The sequence below is a fragment of the Erythrolamprus reginae genome, unplaced genomic scaffold, assembly GCF_031021105.1.
Source record: "Erythrolamprus reginae isolate rEryReg1 unplaced genomic scaffold, rEryReg1.hap1 H_17, whole genome shotgun sequence".
Lineage (NCBI taxonomy): Eukaryota > Metazoa > Chordata > Lepidosauria > Squamata > Dipsadidae > Erythrolamprus > Erythrolamprus reginae.
This window is the reverse complement of record NW_027248470.1, coordinates 212,878-230,000: the sequence shown is the minus strand read 5'-3', so window position 1 is coordinate 230,000 and position 17,123 is coordinate 212,878. Positions and strand designations below refer to the sequence as shown.

Sequence of the window (17,123 nt, the reverse complement as noted above, 5' to 3'; positions counted from 1 at the left end):
CTTCCAGAAGCCGTAGCAATACCAACTTACCTCTAACAAATTGTTCTCCTTGAGACTTGGGGGTTCCGCTCACAGGCCAGATGTAATGCGTAATCCATGCATATGTATTGCAGGCCTCGCCTTTCGCTTCTCATTCGTGGTGATTTCATCAAGGTTAATAAAACTTGTGAAGAACTGGGAACATATGGCTGCCTCTTCTTGGAATCCCTGCCTTAAATCGTAATGCACAGCATCTAATCGTTACTGCATGAATGAATTCTCTAGGCAGAATCATGTGGAAGTGAAGTAGTGGGTTGCATCTGCTTTCCTGTTTACTGCATAGCTACGAGTTTGACGACGGCAAAGTTTATGCATATGCACCAAAGACAAATTCCTTGTGTGTCCAATCACACTTGGCCAATAAAAAATTCTATCTAAGTTCTAGACTGGGCGCTATAGGTATATACACTTACCTACGGCAGAAACAAACCAATTTGATTGATTCTTCATTGCTTATTTGACCCCTATGACAATCATTAAGTGTTGTACCACATGATTCTTGACAAATGTATCTTTTTACGTACACTGAGAGCATATGCACCAAGACAAATTCCTTGTGTGTCCAATCACACTTGGCCAATAAAATTCTATTCTATTCTATTCGAGTCCCCTTCGTGTGGTAGCTGCATATGGAATTTTCTTGCCAAAACATTTTGAAAGTGAGCATTTCAACCTGCATAGCGAGAGTCCATTCCATGCAGTTCTGGAGTTGAAAGGGGCTACCACATCCAGTCTGTTCTCGGGATGAAATCTGAATTAAAGCATTAACTTAAATTATCCAACCTGTGCTGGAAGACAATCATAGAAGGGAATCTACTGCCTCTCTGAGGAATTAAGTGGCTTTGTTTTTACTTCTGATTTTTTTCTAATGTTCAGTTGGAAACTTCTCTTCATATATTCTCTTCATACATAAGCGCACTAGAGTGCCTTCCATCCCCTGTCCTGTAGTCTCTCCTATATCTCGTATTTCTTTTCTACTATATCCTCTATAACCTTCATTGTGTATTGGACAAAATAAATAAATAAAATAAAAAACTTAACTCTGCTTGTGTTCCACATTCTGGAGCAGGGGTCTCCAACCCTGACAACTTTTAAGATCTGTGGATTTCAACTTCCAGAATTCCTCAGCCAGCGAAGCCCACAAGTCTTAAAGTTGCCAGGAGACATATCCCACTCTTACGACAATCATTAAGTGTTGTACCTCATGATTTTTGTCAAATGTATCTTTTCATTTATGTACACTGAAAGCATATGCACCAAAGACAAATTCCTTGTGTGTCCAATCACACTTGGCCAATCAGGAATTCTCTTCTGTTCTCTTCTAATTACTTTATGAAACCTTCTTTCAGATATTTGAAGAGGACACTACTCTCATATTCCCCTCAGCCATCTTTGCTCAAAGTTAAATAACCCAGCTCTCTCAAATGCTGTTTCTATGACTTCACTTTAAATCCTCTCATTATTTGTCTTCTCTGGGCCTGTTCCAATGTCTAAGAATCTTTCATAAACTACTATGCCCAGAACTTGACATAGAACTCAAGATGAGATCTGACTAAAACAGAATTACAGATAATCCTCGATTTACAACCGCAGCTAGGATCGGGGAATTCATCGTTAAGTGAGGCAGTTGTTTGGTGAGACATTTTTTTTTGGCCACGATCTTTAAAATGAGACGTCACGTGACCATGCCTTGTGATCTTCTTGTAGGATTCTCCACTGACTTTGCCTGTCGAAAGCCAGTAGAGAAGGTCATAAACGGAGATGACACGGATGCAGGACGCTGCAATTGTTGTAAGTGTGAGAAGGTTGCCACCTGCCAAGATCATCATCAAATGACCCCAGGGGTGGACCAATTGTAGGTTATGCTTCTCAGTGTTGTTGGAACGTTGAACCGTTGCTAAAAGAATGGTCATCGAAGAAAATACACAGAGATATTGGAACACTGATAGCAATGTTCCAAGATCTCAGGGGTTGCCATAAAGAAGAGGGAGTCAACCTATTTTCCAAAGCTCCTGAGGGTAGAACAAGAAGTGACGGGTGGAAACTAAACAAGGAGAGAAGCAACTTAAAACAAAGGCAAAATTTCCTGACAGTGAGAACAATTAACGAGTGGAACAGCTTGCCACCTGAAGTTGTGAATGCTCCAACACTGGAAGTTTTTAAGAAGATGTTGGATAACCATTTGTCTGAAGTGGTGTAGGTTTCTTGCCTAGGCAGGGGGTGGGACTAGAAGACCGCCAAGGTCCCTTCCAACTCTGTTGTTGTTGTTGTTATTATAAAAGGTTGTAAATCAAGGATGACTTGTAAACAATTATTTTGCATGATTTGGACCTTATGTGTAGTTGATGTAATCTGAAATTGCTTTAGGCAACCACATCACACTGTTGGCTCATATCATCACATCAAAATGGTATTTTCAAGATTTTTACACACACACACACACACACACACACACACACACCATTATTAACCGTGGTATCTCCCATTGTATATCAAGGTGACTGGGGTCCATACCTATCCCCCTGTCTGGGAAGAGTTTGATCTGGTGACACCTGATGAAGTGGACAAGGCCATTGGAGCTGTGATTTCCACCACCTGTTTGCTGGATCTGTGTCCCTCCTGGCTGGTCTCAGCCAGCAGGGAGGTGACACGGAGCTGGGTCCAGGAGATTGTCAATGCTTCTTTGAGGAGGGGGTCCTTTCCAGCTCTGTACAAGGAGGCACTTGTGCGCCCCCTCCTCAAGAAGCCTTCCCTGGACCCAGCCATACAAAATAAAAATTGTACAGTCTCCAACCTTCCCTTTATGGGGAAGGTTGTTGAGAAGGTGGTGGTGCTCCAGCTCTAGCGATCCTTGGAAGAAGCCGATTATCTAGGCCCTCAACAGTCGGGTTTCAGGCCCGGTTACAGCACAGAAACTGCTTTGGTCACGTTGATGGATGATCTCTGGTGGGTCCGAGACAGGGGTTTATCCTCTGTCCTGGTGCTTCTTGACCTCTCAGCGGCTTTCGATACCATCGACCATAGTGTCCTTCTGCGCCGGCTGGAGGGGTTGGGAGTGGGAGGCACTGTTCTTCAGTGGTTCTCCTCCTACCTCTCCGGTCAGTTGCAGTCGGTGTTAGTGGGGGGTCAGAGGTCGACCTCTAGGTCTCTCCCTTGTGGGGTGCCGCAGGGGTTGGTCACAATTCAAAGTGTTGATTATGACCTATAAAGCCCTTCATGGCACCGGACCAGAATATCTATGAGACCGCCTTCTACCGCACGTATTCCAGTGGCCGGTTAGGTCCCACAGAGTTGGCCTTCTCCAGGTTCCGTCGACTAAACAATGTTGGCTGGCGGGACCCAGGGGAAGAGCCTTCTCTGTGGCGGCCCCGACCCTCTGGAACCAGCTCCCTCCAGAGATTAGGACTGCCCCCACCCCTCCTTGCCTTTCGTAAAACCCACCTCTGCTGTCCAGCATGGGGGAACTGAGACATCTCCCCTTGCCTATGCAGTTTTATGTATGGTATGTTTGTATGTATGCTTTTTTACATAATGGGTTTTTTAGGTTTTTTTAATGTAAAATTGTTATTTTAGACTTTAATATTAGATTTGCTATTATATATTGTTTTATCACTGCTGTGAGCCGCCCCAGGTCTGCGGAGAGGGGCGGCATACAAATCTAATAAATAATAATAATAATAATGGCTTCTTGCTTCTTAGAGACTCTGCAGAGGTCTATGTTAAGTTTATTTCTGTTATTTTCAGACCATTCCTCTATCAAGATTGGAGCACTAATCACTCTAGTCAATGTTGCAGATTAGACCAGCGTTCACTGTTCATGCTCATCCTTTTCATGGTTTCTAAGATGTGCCTCCATGTGCATTTGCACACGCGCGTGTGCACACCTATGTACAAAACACCCCCATTCTAAATTCTGCTTGTAAATCCAGCTGCCAAACGTGCCAAAGGTAACCAAGGTTTTCCACTCTCAAGAGGACGAGGCAAAAATTATCTCGGTCTGATCAGGTTCTGGTCCGATTCAATCCAACTTGAATTTTATGTTTTCTGGTTAAAGTTTTGTGAAACACTGTATCAAACTCTTTTTTTTTTTTTGATACTAAAATACAGAAATATATTACAGCTACTGTATTTCCGTTCTCCACCCATCTACACATTTTCCATTAACAGCAATGCCATTTCTCGGGCACATGCGGTGGAACATGTATTCATGTGCATTCTGTCTTTGCTTCTTCTCCCTCCACCCCACATCCTCATGCTCCACTGGTGAAGAATCATATTTTTCGGATAGATGACACAATGCTAAACAGCCTTGCAGCTTGTGGAACAAGCTGCTTCCTTGATCCCAACCACTAAAACCCTTAGTAAGGTATTTATACATATATATTTTTGCTGGAATAAATAAGAAAGTGGGAACTGAAATCTGTGAATAGAACAGAATATGCATGTCTGGGCCCACAAGGGAGAAAAGCCTTTAATCTGGTTTATTTAAATGGGTGTTTTTTTTCCTTCCTCCTCTTGGCAATAATTCTCTTGTGTCGAGGAGAACTGAGGCCAGTGTAGCTAAATAATTCGAGGTCATGGATTCGATGTTCTTGTGGCAACAGCTGGGTCGAATGGCAAAAATGTGTAGTACATTACACTTAGAGATATGGTAAGCTGGCACAACTCTGTGCGTGTGTGTTTGTGTGTGTGTGTGTGGAAGTCCACCAATTAATCCAGCTTGAATGTTACTATGGGCTTCGACTCTTGTGATATACTGCATTGAATTTCCCGGCCTTTGACCAGCGAACTTGGAATGAATGACTTTTTGAATCGGCTGACCCATGGTTTGGCTTTCCTTACTTGCCTTCAGGAAATTGGCTGGGGATTTGGAGAGGAAGGTAAACGCCATAAAAATGCTCCCACCCCTTTTTTCTTTTCAGGACCTCAAATTTCCCTTGGAACCTACAACATTCGAGTTTAAAACATCCCAATGCTTAATGTTTGGTTATCAAGTAGCGGCACCCGCACGAATGGGGAAGCTTCTTGGTAACCTCTCCATGTTTATGCGTTTGGCAGGAACCATAATATGACCATGCTACAATCGTGGCTGTGGAATCTCCTCTGTTGGTGATGGTTTTATCATACTTGACCGTTTTGCCCACAAGGTACAGCTTGACATGCTCTTACTTGCTGCTCTTAACAGTTAAAAGCAATGTTTTGGGTGAATCCGGTCACAAAATATAATGCTGGGCAGAAAGGCAGGGAGATAGCTTTATATCCAGTGTCTTTTCTCGGATGAAAACCACTTTCCTGAAATTATTTACCCGTGAAAGGGAACTTTTTTTTTTTCTGGGAGGAAAAAAGTAGCCGCTTGGGAGAGAACTCACCAAAACCAACCTTTTCCAGGTGCCACCATCTTGATTCAAATACCTACCTAATCTTGCTATTAATAGTGGGAGGGGGTGACTGGAGATCCGCTGTGGCTTCTTTTTGTGCCTTTAAAATCTGCAATGATACGCACACCCCTTTCTCTCCGCACCCACATCTAATGGTTTCCATTGGCACTTGACTCTAGTACAGTCGTTCTCAACTTTTCTAATGCTGCGACTGCTTAATACAGTTTCTCATGTTGTGGTGACCTCCAACCATAAGTCTAGCGCCAATTTTCCCAACAGAGCTTAAAGCTGATTGGCAGGAAAGTCAGACTCCTGTAGACGCCTGATCGGTTGGATTGTAAAAATATGTTCCAAGGCCCCAGAATAGAAATTTTAGTTCCTAACACCATGGGAAATTTGTCTTTCCCCGTGGTCTTAGACGACCCCTATGGAATGGTCATTCGACCCCCAAAGGGATCCTGACCCCCAGGTTGAGAACCACTGCTGTATTACAACCAAGTTCTAAGCAAACTTCTCAACTGGGACCCATCATACAACTTGCCTCAGGGTCAGTTTGGCCAGTAACAGGACTGGACATCCCATCAAAATAGCACAAAGGAGAGTGAATGCTCAGCTATGTGTGACTGACACTTTGACAGCCAATGGGGGATGTTATTGGGATATTGTGCCCCAGACACCGGAAATTCTTCGCTCGTCTCTGCATTCCCATTCTGCTTTTGTTGTTGTTGTTTAATCTACATTTCTTTTCTTCTCCCACCCTCCTCTCTTAGATGGTATAAGGTGTCGTGCCTTGAAGAGGGGGTTGGACTACAAGACCTCGGAGGTCCTTTCCAGTCCTATGATTCAAAGTAACTTGTCTTTTGGCACTCTTTAGGCCCTTTAGTTGCCTTGGCTGTGGAAAAAAAGCTGTTCTTCGAAGCATTTTCCAGATCGCTATTGCTTGTTTCATGGTCACAATATCTTTAAGAGTATCAATACGCTATATGCTGACGGGAAGTGTGAGGAAAGGGGTTTGACAGGCAAAAATTGCATGTGTCTCTATGACTCCGACTGGGATTGTATTCCTAGCCTGGATAACTCTCTGATAAGTGGCTTTGGGCCTAATTTGTATGGGAACAAATTAAGTCCACTAATCTGGGACAAAATGGCTGCTTCTGAGGAGTCTCTCAGAATTCAGCCCAAATTATGAGGCATTAGCTGCTACCTTGCTGCCTGGAGAGAGGCACCAACTGTTGAAACATTTGGGACAGTACACTCCTGTCTTGGTTCTTTAATGATACTGTTGGGACTGTGAAAGGGGAGGTGGCGATGGCTGGATTTGGGGGGCAGGGGAGTCGGTTTCTTAGCTCACTTTTGTCTCTCTGGAATGCGCAGCCCACCCCAGAGGCATAGCGAGTCTATGGAGAGGGGCGGCATACAAATCTAATAAATAATAATAATAGCTGGCATCGCAGCTTGGCCCTCCCTCCACCCATGGTTGTCTGGACCCCCATGTTGTTCAAGAGGGATGAAGCACCACAGGTTGGACAGAAGTGGCACTTGGGGCGAACCTCACACACACCTGAGCTGCCATCATAGCCGGACAAATGCCAACAGGTGACAACCCTTCCCTTTGGCTCCTTCCTTATGTCTGGCATGGGGATGGAGAGGAAGTTCTAGCCAAGGATTACATTCCGTGTTCAAGGACTCGTCTTGCAGGCCGAGATTGGAGAAAGCAGAGAAATACCAGCGGATCGGGCCTCTCCCTATTTCATCCCCTCTCCCCCTCTGTCGTGTAGACCTAAAGGTGCGGCTGTGTTACCTGGGCAGAATGATTGGAAAACTTAAAAGTTCTGGTGGCTGGAATCCTCCCCCCCGGGAGAGGAGAGGATCTGGGCTCACCTTACCCTGTTCAGAGACAATTTCATTCACACCTAAAAGTATCAGCCTTGAGAGCACGGCATGGTGCTGAATGGCCACAGGGATGAGCAAAGGGGCCAGAAAGTTTAAAAAAAAACCGGGGACCGACGCGGCAAAGAGATGCCCAGGTCGTTTTGTGACAACAGCAGCGGTAGCAGCAACAGCAGCAACGTCTTGGCACCAGCTCTTGCATTCGTGAGGCGGAGGGCGGCCTCGCGGCTCCCAGAAAGGAGGAAATCTCGAAAAGGTATTAAAAATCCCGGCGGGCGTCATTCCTTTTTTTTTTTTTTTGAGCGTGATAGTTGTTATGGGCATGTCCCGCCCCCCCCCCCCCCCCGTCCTCCGAAGCAGGAAAGGCAAGTTGTGGGAAGCCGAACAGCAGAAGGGAAAATACGAGTCAAAGCCGGCAGTTCATGAGGGTGACCATGTCTCTGGAAACGGCACGCGAGCGAGGTCGGCGGATTCGGAGGCCGTGGAGCGGGACGGGGTTCCCCCCTTGGTTGGCAGCCGCAAAAGAAAGGCCATGAGGGAGATGAGGAGGAGGAGGAGGGAAGGATGAAGAGTCCAGTCCAGGTACCAGTGAAAGGGGCGTCCTGCCTCTTCTACATTATATCCTCTGTGAAGAAAAAAAACCATGCGTCGGTTAATTTTATTTTAAAAATCAATGTTTTCTGCAAAACATCACAGTTCTTACAGGGTTCAGTGTACATAAACTGCACAGAGGGGAGGAAAAACAGGGACCACAAGGACTCTTCAAGGAGGGTGTCAAACCCAAGGCCCACAGAGTGGTTAGATCTGGCCCATAGGGGTCATCCTGGAAACAATAGCAATAGCATTTGGACTTATATACCGCTTCATAGTGCTTCTACAGCCCTCTCTAAGTTTGTTTGTTTGTTTGCTTATTTATTTATTTACTTACTTACTTATTAGATTTGTATGCCGCCCCTCTCCGTAGACTCGGGGCGGCTCACAACATATAATAAAACAATTCACAACAAATCTAATAAATTTAAAAAATTTAAAAAACCCATTATTAAACCAGACATACACACAGACATACCATACATAAATTGTATAGGCCCGGGGGAGGGGGGAATGCCTCAATTCCCCCATGCTTGACGGCAGAGGTGAGTTTTAAGGAGTTTACGGAAGGCAAGGAGGGTGGGGGCAGTTCTAATCCCCGGGGGGAGCTGGTTCCAGAGAGTCGGGGCCGCCACAGAGAAGGCTCTTCCCCTGGGACCCGCCAGACGACATTGTTTAGTCGATGGGACCCGGAGAAGGCCAACTCTGTGGGACCTAATCGGTCGCTGGGATTCGTGCGGCAGAAGGCGGTCCCAGAGATATTCTGGTCCGATGCCATGATGTGGTTTACAGAGTCAGCCTATTGTCCCCAACAATCTGGCTCCTCATTTTACCCACCTCAGAAGGTTGGCAGGCTGAGTCAACCTTGAGCCGGTGGTGAGATTTAACTGCTGAACTGTAGCTAGCAGTTACCTGAAGTAGCCGGCAGTGCTGCACTTTAACCACTGGGCTACTCTGGTGAACACAAACAGCGAAGGACCGGCCCCCGATGCCTCTGCCAGCGGAAATGGAGCCTGGGAGGGCTGTTGGCAGAGGGCTAGCAAAACAAATGACAAAAGCATTTGAGTATGCAAGAAGGAACAGGAAAGGGAGCTGAGGTGGTGCAGTGGGTAGAGTGCGGTACTGGAGGCTACTTCAGCTGACTGCTATCTGCAGTTCGGCAGTTCAAATCTCATCAGGTTCAAGGATGACTCAACCTTCCATCCTTCCGAGGTGGGTAAAATGAGGACCCAGATTGTTGGGGCCAATAGGCTATAAACCACTTAGAGAGGGCTGTAAAAGCACTATGAAACGGTATATAAGTCAGGGTTCCCCAAACTTGGCAACCTTAAGATTTGTGGACTTCAATTCCCAGAATACTCCAACCAGCATAGCTGACTGGAGAATTCTGGGAATTGAAGTTGACAAGTCTTAAAGTTGCCAAGTTTGAAGACCTCTGGTCTAAATGCTATTCCTACAGTAGAAAGGGAAAGAGAGAAGACAAAGAAAAAAAGAAGGAAAGGTGGGAAGATGGGAAGAGAGCAAGGAAGGAAAGAGAAGGAAAGAGGGGAAGGAAGAAGAAAGGAGAAGGAAGAGGGAAGGAAAAAATGAAGGAAGGAAGGAAGGAAGGAAAGAAGGAAGGAAGGAAGGAGAGTATGAGAGTGAAGGAGGGTCTGACGGAAGTCCTGCCTTTGGACTTGACCACTACAGGTACCCTGACATGAGTGACGTCAAGCTGCACCCCCCAAGGTCACACACAACCATGATGTGGTCCTCAATGAAATTGAGTGTGGCACCCTTGCTCTACAACAACTTAATCTTAATTGATTCAGGAAATGCTGGTTTCCATACATGGTGGTACTATAAGTTAAAAAAATTATGCCTGTCTTTTTTGCTATTTGGGAGCCTCGGGTTATTACTCTTTGTGACCCAGCTGAACACTGGAAAGTAAATTGTGTGGTTTCTGTGCCCACCAGTAGACTAACCCTTTGAAAACAAACAATGGCATGTGAGAAGAAGCAGAAGCAAGATGAGTTTAAAAAATAGGGTGGATGCTGAGAGAGTTTGGGGGGGGGGAATCCATGGGAAAAAAACCACCTCAATGTTTGTTATGATCTATAAAGCCCTTCATGGCACCGGATCAGATTATCTCAGGGACCGCCTTCTGCCGCACGAATCCCAGCGACCAGTTAGGTCCCACAGTGGGCCTTCTCCGAGTCCCGTCAACTAAACAATGTCGGTTGGCGGGCCCCAGGGGAAGAGCCTTCTCTGTGGCAGCCCCAGCCCTCTGGAACTAGCTTCCCCCAGAGATTAGAATTGTCCCCACCCTCCTCGCCTTTCGTAAGCTCCTTCAAACCCACCTCTGCCGTCAGGCATGGGGGAACTGAGATATTCCTTCCCCCTAGGCCTTTATAATTTATGCATGGTATGTTTGTGTTTATGTTTGGTTTTATAATAAGGGTTTTTAGTTGTTTTAGTATTGGATTGTTACATGCTGTTTTATCATTGTTGTTAGCCGCCCCGAGTCTGCGGAGAGGGGCGGCATACAAATCCAATAAATAATAATAATAATAATAATAATAATAATAATAATAATAATAATAATGTATCACCATGATGGGAGAGGCAATTGGGCTGTGGCTTGTGGCTGTTACCGATGTTTGTAAGCTCTCTTCCTTTTTGTTCACATGACCAAGAATAGAGAATATGCAGCCACTCCATGCTTCTCGCTGCACATGTACATGCACGGTTGCAACATGAGGGGGGAAACATAAACACAGAAGCAACCCATATGCATCACTCCTGAATCATGCACATGCCTGCAACATATATGGACATTGTCTGCTTGGGCATTGGGATGGATCTCTCTCTCTCTCTCACACACACACACACGTACAGACAGACAGACAGACAGAGATGCAATTTATTGCTTCATTACACCAAAGGAAATACCACTGCTGCCAATGGAATTAGTAATACTTCCATAAGCTATCGTATGCATGAGTTCATTCTCTTCCTGTGGATGAAGCTGAAATTAATGATGTTATTCTGTGCCTGCAATCAGATTCATTGACTATGCATGGCCTTGGAGACTGGAGCGCCAATCACAAGGAAAGGGGAAACTGCCCCCTCGGGCTTTGAAAAAACAGGCCTCTTCCTGCAATCTTAATTTGCAGGTTGATGTCGCATTGCCACCCATTGAAACCGAGAAGCTCTCCTGATCTGGAGTCCTTTATGAGAATCTCTCTGAGCAGCTCCCATTCAGACAAAACAAGGATCAAGGTAGTCCTTGACCTATGACTACAACTGACACCCGTCCCCTACACATATCTGTTGCTAAGCGAGAAGTTCGTGAAGTAAATTTTGCCTCGTTTTACGACTATTCTTGCCACTGTTATTAGGCGAATCAGTGTGGTTGTTAAGTTAGTGAAATGGTGGTTAGACTATGAAAAATGGTCATAAAACACTTTGTTCAGTTGTAACTTTGAACGGTCACTAAATGAACTTTTGAAAGTCGAGGAATACCTTATGGCAGTGATGGTGAACCTATGGCACGGGTGCCACAGGTGACACGCAGAGCCTTATCTGCTGGCACGCGAGCCGTTGCCCTAGCTCAGCTCCAAAGTGCATGTGTGTGCCAGCCGGCTGATTTTGGGCTCGCACAGAGGCTCTGGGAGGACGTTTTTGGCTTCCAGAGAGACTCCAGGGGGATGGGGGAGGGCATTTCTACCCTCCCTCGGCTCCAAGGAAGCCTTTGGAGCCTGGGGAGGGTGAAACATGAGCCTACTGGGCCTACCAGAAGTTGGGAAACAGCCGTTTCCGGCCTCCAGAGGGCCTCCGGGAGGCGGGGGAGCCTTTATTTTGCCCTCGTCAGGCATTTAATTATGAATATGGGTGTTCACGCATCTGCTATAGCACACATGCACACTCTTTCAGCACCAGAGGGGAAAAAGGTTTGCCGTCACTGCCCTATGGTGTAGGACAGGTGGGGGTTGCTGTTACCACTGCTACAGGTGTGCTGCACGTGCAGCTTCTGGTCTCCGCTGTGCGCGCGCGTCCCAGCGAGATTTTGCTTCGGCGCATGCACAGGACACAAAATGTCGTGAGGGGACGTGTCCCGTCGTGAGATTTCAGCAGGTTTTTTTGCTTTAGCGCATGTACAGAAGCAAAAAATTACTGAAATGTCACACGTTTGTGTGTCCCCTTGTGAGATTTTGCTTCCTGTACATGCGCAGAAGCAAAATCTCATTCGGACACGTGTGCGCACATGCCAGAGACCCAAAGCTGCATACACAGCTCTAATTTTACTCCTCATCTATACCGGTAGGAACCCGATACTAGTGTAGGACAGGGGTAGGCAAAGTTGGCTCTTCTATGACTTGTGGACTTCAACTCCCAGAATTCCTGAGCCAATCATGCTAGCTCAGGAATTCTGGGAGTTGAAGTCCGCATGCCATAGAAGAGCCAACTTTGTCTACCCTTGGTGTAGGAGGTTTTTCTGTAAACATGCCCAAGGAAAGAAACAATGACCAAGAGATGACCTCCTCCATATTCTGAAGACATTAGGCTGGCCATAATTTTGAGAGCTATCTCAGGAAGAAGCATTGAGATTGGGGAATGGCCTCCATGAAGACCCCATGATTGTATTCAGAGACGCAGAATTAGAGATGAAATGTTTCCCCAGAAAGAAGAATGATGTAGACAAGAGTGGTTGATAACATAAATATGAGGGGTGTACATTTCCTCTCAGCACCCCAATCCTCTTCCTCCTCAAAAGGATCTGATCAATTATCACACAACATCTTCCTTACACAATTACAGACTGGGGAACAAGGACAAGACAGAACTAGACTAGGCCCCTACGAACACAGGCAGTGAACACCAGACATCAGTGAGGCCACACCAACACAGAGAACTTACCGCAGTGCCAACAAAATCTGTTGAAAATATTAAAAAAGAAAGTTAGGATTGTTATGCGGGTTGCCCAGCTTTTCTATCACTGCCTTGGGCCTACCAATGGGTCTGCCTTGGGTCTAGCGATGGGCTTGCCTTAGGCCTAGCGATGGGCCTGCCTTGGGTCTAGCGATGGGCCTGCCTTGGGCCTAGCGATGGGCCTGCCTTGAGCCTGCCTTAGGCCTAGCAATGGGCCTGTTTTGGGCTTAGTGTCTTGGGCTTAGTGTCTTGGGCTTAGTGAGAGCCTAGCAATGGGCCTGTCTTGGGCCTAATGATGGGCCTGCCTTGAGCCTAGCGATGGGCCTACCTAGGCCTAGCAATGGGCCTGTCTTGGGTCTAGCGATGGCCCTGCCTTGGGCCTAGCAATGGGCCTGCCTTGGGCCTAGCAATGGGCCTGTCTTGGGCTTAGTGTCTTGGGCTTAGTGAGAGCCTAGCAATGGACCTGTTTTGGGCCTAATGATGGGCCTGCCTTAGGCCCAGCGATGGTCCTGCCTTGGGCCTAGCGATGGGCCTGCCTTGGACCTAGCACCTGGCCTGCCTTGGGCCTAGCGATGGGCCTGCCTTGGACCTAGCACCTGGCCTGCCTTGGGCCTAGCTTGCGCCTATTCGGGTGATTGTGTGTGGATTCTAAATAGGCTAGAAATGTGCAATGAATGTAGCATGCAACCTGAAAAGATAGTCAAAAAATCTTAGATAGTTTGGTGCGGTACGGGAGCACACATGCATTATGTACCATGCATGTTCTTATGCACTGTACTTTTTAAAAGTTGTGCATGCGCAGAAGCAAAAAACCCCAAGATAGCGGTGCTAGGGCATGGCAAACCTGGGTCACTGCCACTTCTAGCGATCCAGACCACCAAGTTACTACTGGTTCTATAGAACTGGTCCGAATCGGGAGGAACCCACCTCTGATACAGACATATACAGCATTGCAGGCTAACTCACTGGTGACTGCCAGGAGTTCGATCCTGACCAGTTCAAGGTTGTCTTGGCCTTCCATCCTTCCGAAGTCAGTAAATTGAGGACCCAGATTGTTGGGGGCAATAGGCTGACTCTTTAAACTGCCTAGAGAGGGCTTAAACCTCCGGAACCGCCTGCTACCGCATGAATCCCAGTGACCGATAAGGTCCCACAGAGTTGGCCTACTCCGGGTCCTGTCGACTAAACAATGTTGTTTGGCGGGCCCCAGGGGAAGAGCCTTCTCTGTGGCGGCCCCAGCCCTCTGGAACCAACTCCCCCTGGAGATTAGAACTGCCTCCACCCTCCCTGTCTTTCGTAAACTACTCAAGACTCACTTATGCCGCCAAGCATGGGGGAGTTAAGATATTTATTTATTTATTTATTTATTTATTTATTTATTTATTGGATTTGTATATTCCTTCCCCCAAGGCCATTACAAGTTATGCATGGTATGTTTGTGTGTATGTTTGGTTTTGTAATAAGGGTTTTTAGTTGTTTTATTAATTGGATTGTTACATGCTGTTTTTTATCATTGTTGTTAGCCGCCCCGAGTCTACGGAGAGGGGCGGCATACAAATCCAATAAATAATAATAATAATAAAGCAGTATGAATCGATATATACATCCGGACTAGACTGTATTGTTTCTCCATGTCATATAATATATGCTGATACGTGGGTATAGACATAATTTTGTATTTATTTATTATTATTTTATTTAGTAATGTTTATGTAATGTATATTGGAAATAGAGACGTTTTGAGCACTGTATGCAATGGAATTTCATTTTAATGTATGCCAATTAGTGTACATTTAAAGTGACAATAAAATTAGTCTAAGTCTACATAAGTCTAAATGCTCCTGCTATTGTTAATTATTCAGAAGCAAGGGCTGATGTTTTAATAGCATGCGCTTCCTCACAAATCCCTTTGAAGACCACAGTGTCTCATTTAGCTTAGTGTTCTCTTAATGCGCTATTAGACGAGCACTGTTTTTCATCTACAATCTGAGTAGGGTCCCTGAATTGTCCTTAAAGTCCTGAAAAATGAGGCCGGGTTTCAGCAGCAGCGACCTGCCATTCTTTCATTACTCCTTTTGCCATTTTGTTCCTTTAAAACCGATGCTTTCTTTTTGTTAAGGCGCTCATAAAGCGCTCTCTCTCTACCGTCGTTGCCTAACATCGAATATAGATGGACTAGACAGAATGGCCAGCCATTCAGTGGGCTGTTTTAGGTGTGAAATGAAAAGTAATTTAATCCGCAGCAGTGACGTTTTTGCAAAGCATAGGAATAATCATGGCTGCCAACTAACTGCAGAAGGCAATGGTTGAAAACCTGCCAGTCGACATCAGGCTATTTTAATTTGGGTGATGGTGGCATTTGTGAAGTTTCTAAAAAAAGATCTGCAGCATGGCTTGGACATGAGTTTATCCTTTCGATGGGGACTTACAAGTGCTTTATGAGCCCTCGGGTACCAGTCATCTGGGTCACCATCACTAACCTTTGAACAGAGGAAGCACAAATAGCTCCACCCTGAAAAGGTAACAGGCAGCGATGGCCAGCTGGCTACACCCCCGAACCAGTCCTCCGGTCACCGCTCCTTGAAAGCAGCTGGCAAAGAGCCCTCTGCACATGCGCAAAGGCTTCTGCGCATGTGCAGATGGTCATTTCCCCGATGTGATGTAGGTGGCGCCAGCGAATGCACACAAAACACGCACTTCCAACACAATGCAAACCGGTGAAATCAGTTAATACATTTTATTAGCAGTTGCATAACAACGAATACTGGTATAGACAAACCTTTGACCTGTAATGGCCCAGATAGACTGCGTACCGTTGAGCACCGGCATTCTGCTCCGGCTTGTTGGATGAGAGTTTGATTGTGATTGGACAAATCGGGTTGTATGGTTTTAATTGTTAGGGGGGTTAGATAGTTTTTATCTTTGGGATTCTCACATTTTGTATTTTGCATTTGATTTTACTTTGTAAGCTGCCCTGAATCCGCTGGAGAAGGGTAGCCTAGAAATCCAATAAATTTTATTTATTTATTCATTCATTTATTTGTTTGTTTGTTTTATCACATATGTATTGGTGGTTTACAAAGATATAATATTTATATGAATGATACTAGTAAGAGAGAAACCTTAGGACAGGGGACGGAAGGCACGCCCCTTACTGACCTCTTAGGGATCAGGAGAGGTCAACAGTGGATAGTCTAAGGATAAAGTTTTGGGGATTGGGTGATGATACTACAGAGTCTGGTAGTGAGTTCCTGGCATCAACTACTCGGTTACCAAAGTCATATTTCCTGCAGTCAAGTTTAGAGCGGTTTATTTTAAGTTTGTATCTGTTGTGTCCTTGTGTGTTGTTGTGGTTGAAGCTGAAGTAGTCGTTGACAGGAAGGACGTTGTAGTGGATGATTTTATGGGCTATGCTTAGGTCGTGTTTAAGATGACATAGTTCTAAGCTTTCTAAACCTAGGTTTCTAAGTCTAGTAGCTTAGGGTATAAAATAAATAGAGAATTTTCTCTGCCTGTCTTTCCCCATATGAATGGAAAGCAGATTTGCCTGTTGTTGTAGTAGTTTTTTTAAAAAAATTCTTCCCACCGTTATTTCTTGCTGTTTCAGCATTTGGTTCTTGCTGGCAAGTCTGCCTTTCCTTAATATAAACAGATGGAGGGAACCCAGAGTCCAGGAGATTTATTCTGATTAATTAAATTTCCAATTAGGCACCTTTGGTTCTCTGGCTTTCATCTAGGAACTTGGCAGGATCAAGAGAAGAAAGGCAAGGAGTGCCTACATTTCCTCTCAGGCGAGGGTGGGGGATACAGGACTGACCTCGTGTCACCTCGTGCTTAATGAGCATTTGAATCTGGTCTTGTCTATTCATTATCTAACACTTTTATCTGCTTCTCCGAGTGAGATGCAACTTTGAGCACCACGAGAAAAAAAGAGATGTTTCTAATTATCCATTTTTTTTCTAACCATCAAAACCATAAGTGCATTTTTTTTTCCATTTTCATGAAAGAAGCCTAGAAAGCGTTTCCATCCAATAAATGTAGATACAATATTGTGGGCTTTTTTCTTTCCAAGCAAAAAAATCAATTTGCCCATCTCATCCAGCTCCATCTACTTCACCAACTGTTCCTCTATTGTAGGTAGGGTCAAACCTTTCCTCTTTTGAGAATATAGTCACATTCTCAATATATAGTCATATGTGACATAGCAATTGTCATATATATATATACATACAAAGAAAGTTCTTTCCTAGTTGTCTATCCTGTCCCAAAAGCTGTACATTAGTCTTTAAAATCTTCTGATTTGGCTTTTTCACA

The 17,123-nt window shown here is 45.3% G+C and overlaps 1 protein-coding gene across 2 annotated transcripts in view; it reads right to left on the bottom strand.

Annotated features, from left to right (window-relative positions):
• Positions 1–7,672: 7,672 nt before the first annotated feature.
• The window catches only part of LOC139155367 (LHFPL tetraspan subfamily member 4 protein), an 82,835-nt gene continuing 73,384 nt past the window's right edge, over positions 7,673–17,123 (bottom strand). The window contains exons 3-4 of one of the 2 annotated variants that reach the window (XM_070730500.1): positions 12,798–12,814; positions 7,673–7,932 (exon numbers count right to left, since the gene is read on the bottom strand). In XM_070730500.1, the coding sequence (XP_070586601.1) occupies positions 7,924–7,932; positions 12,798–12,814 (26 nt within the window). In that variant the 3' untranslated portion in view covers positions 7,673–7,923. The remainder of the gene's footprint in view (positions 7,933–12,797; positions 12,815–17,123) is intronic. The other variant, XM_070730501.1, reaches the window with a different exon arrangement.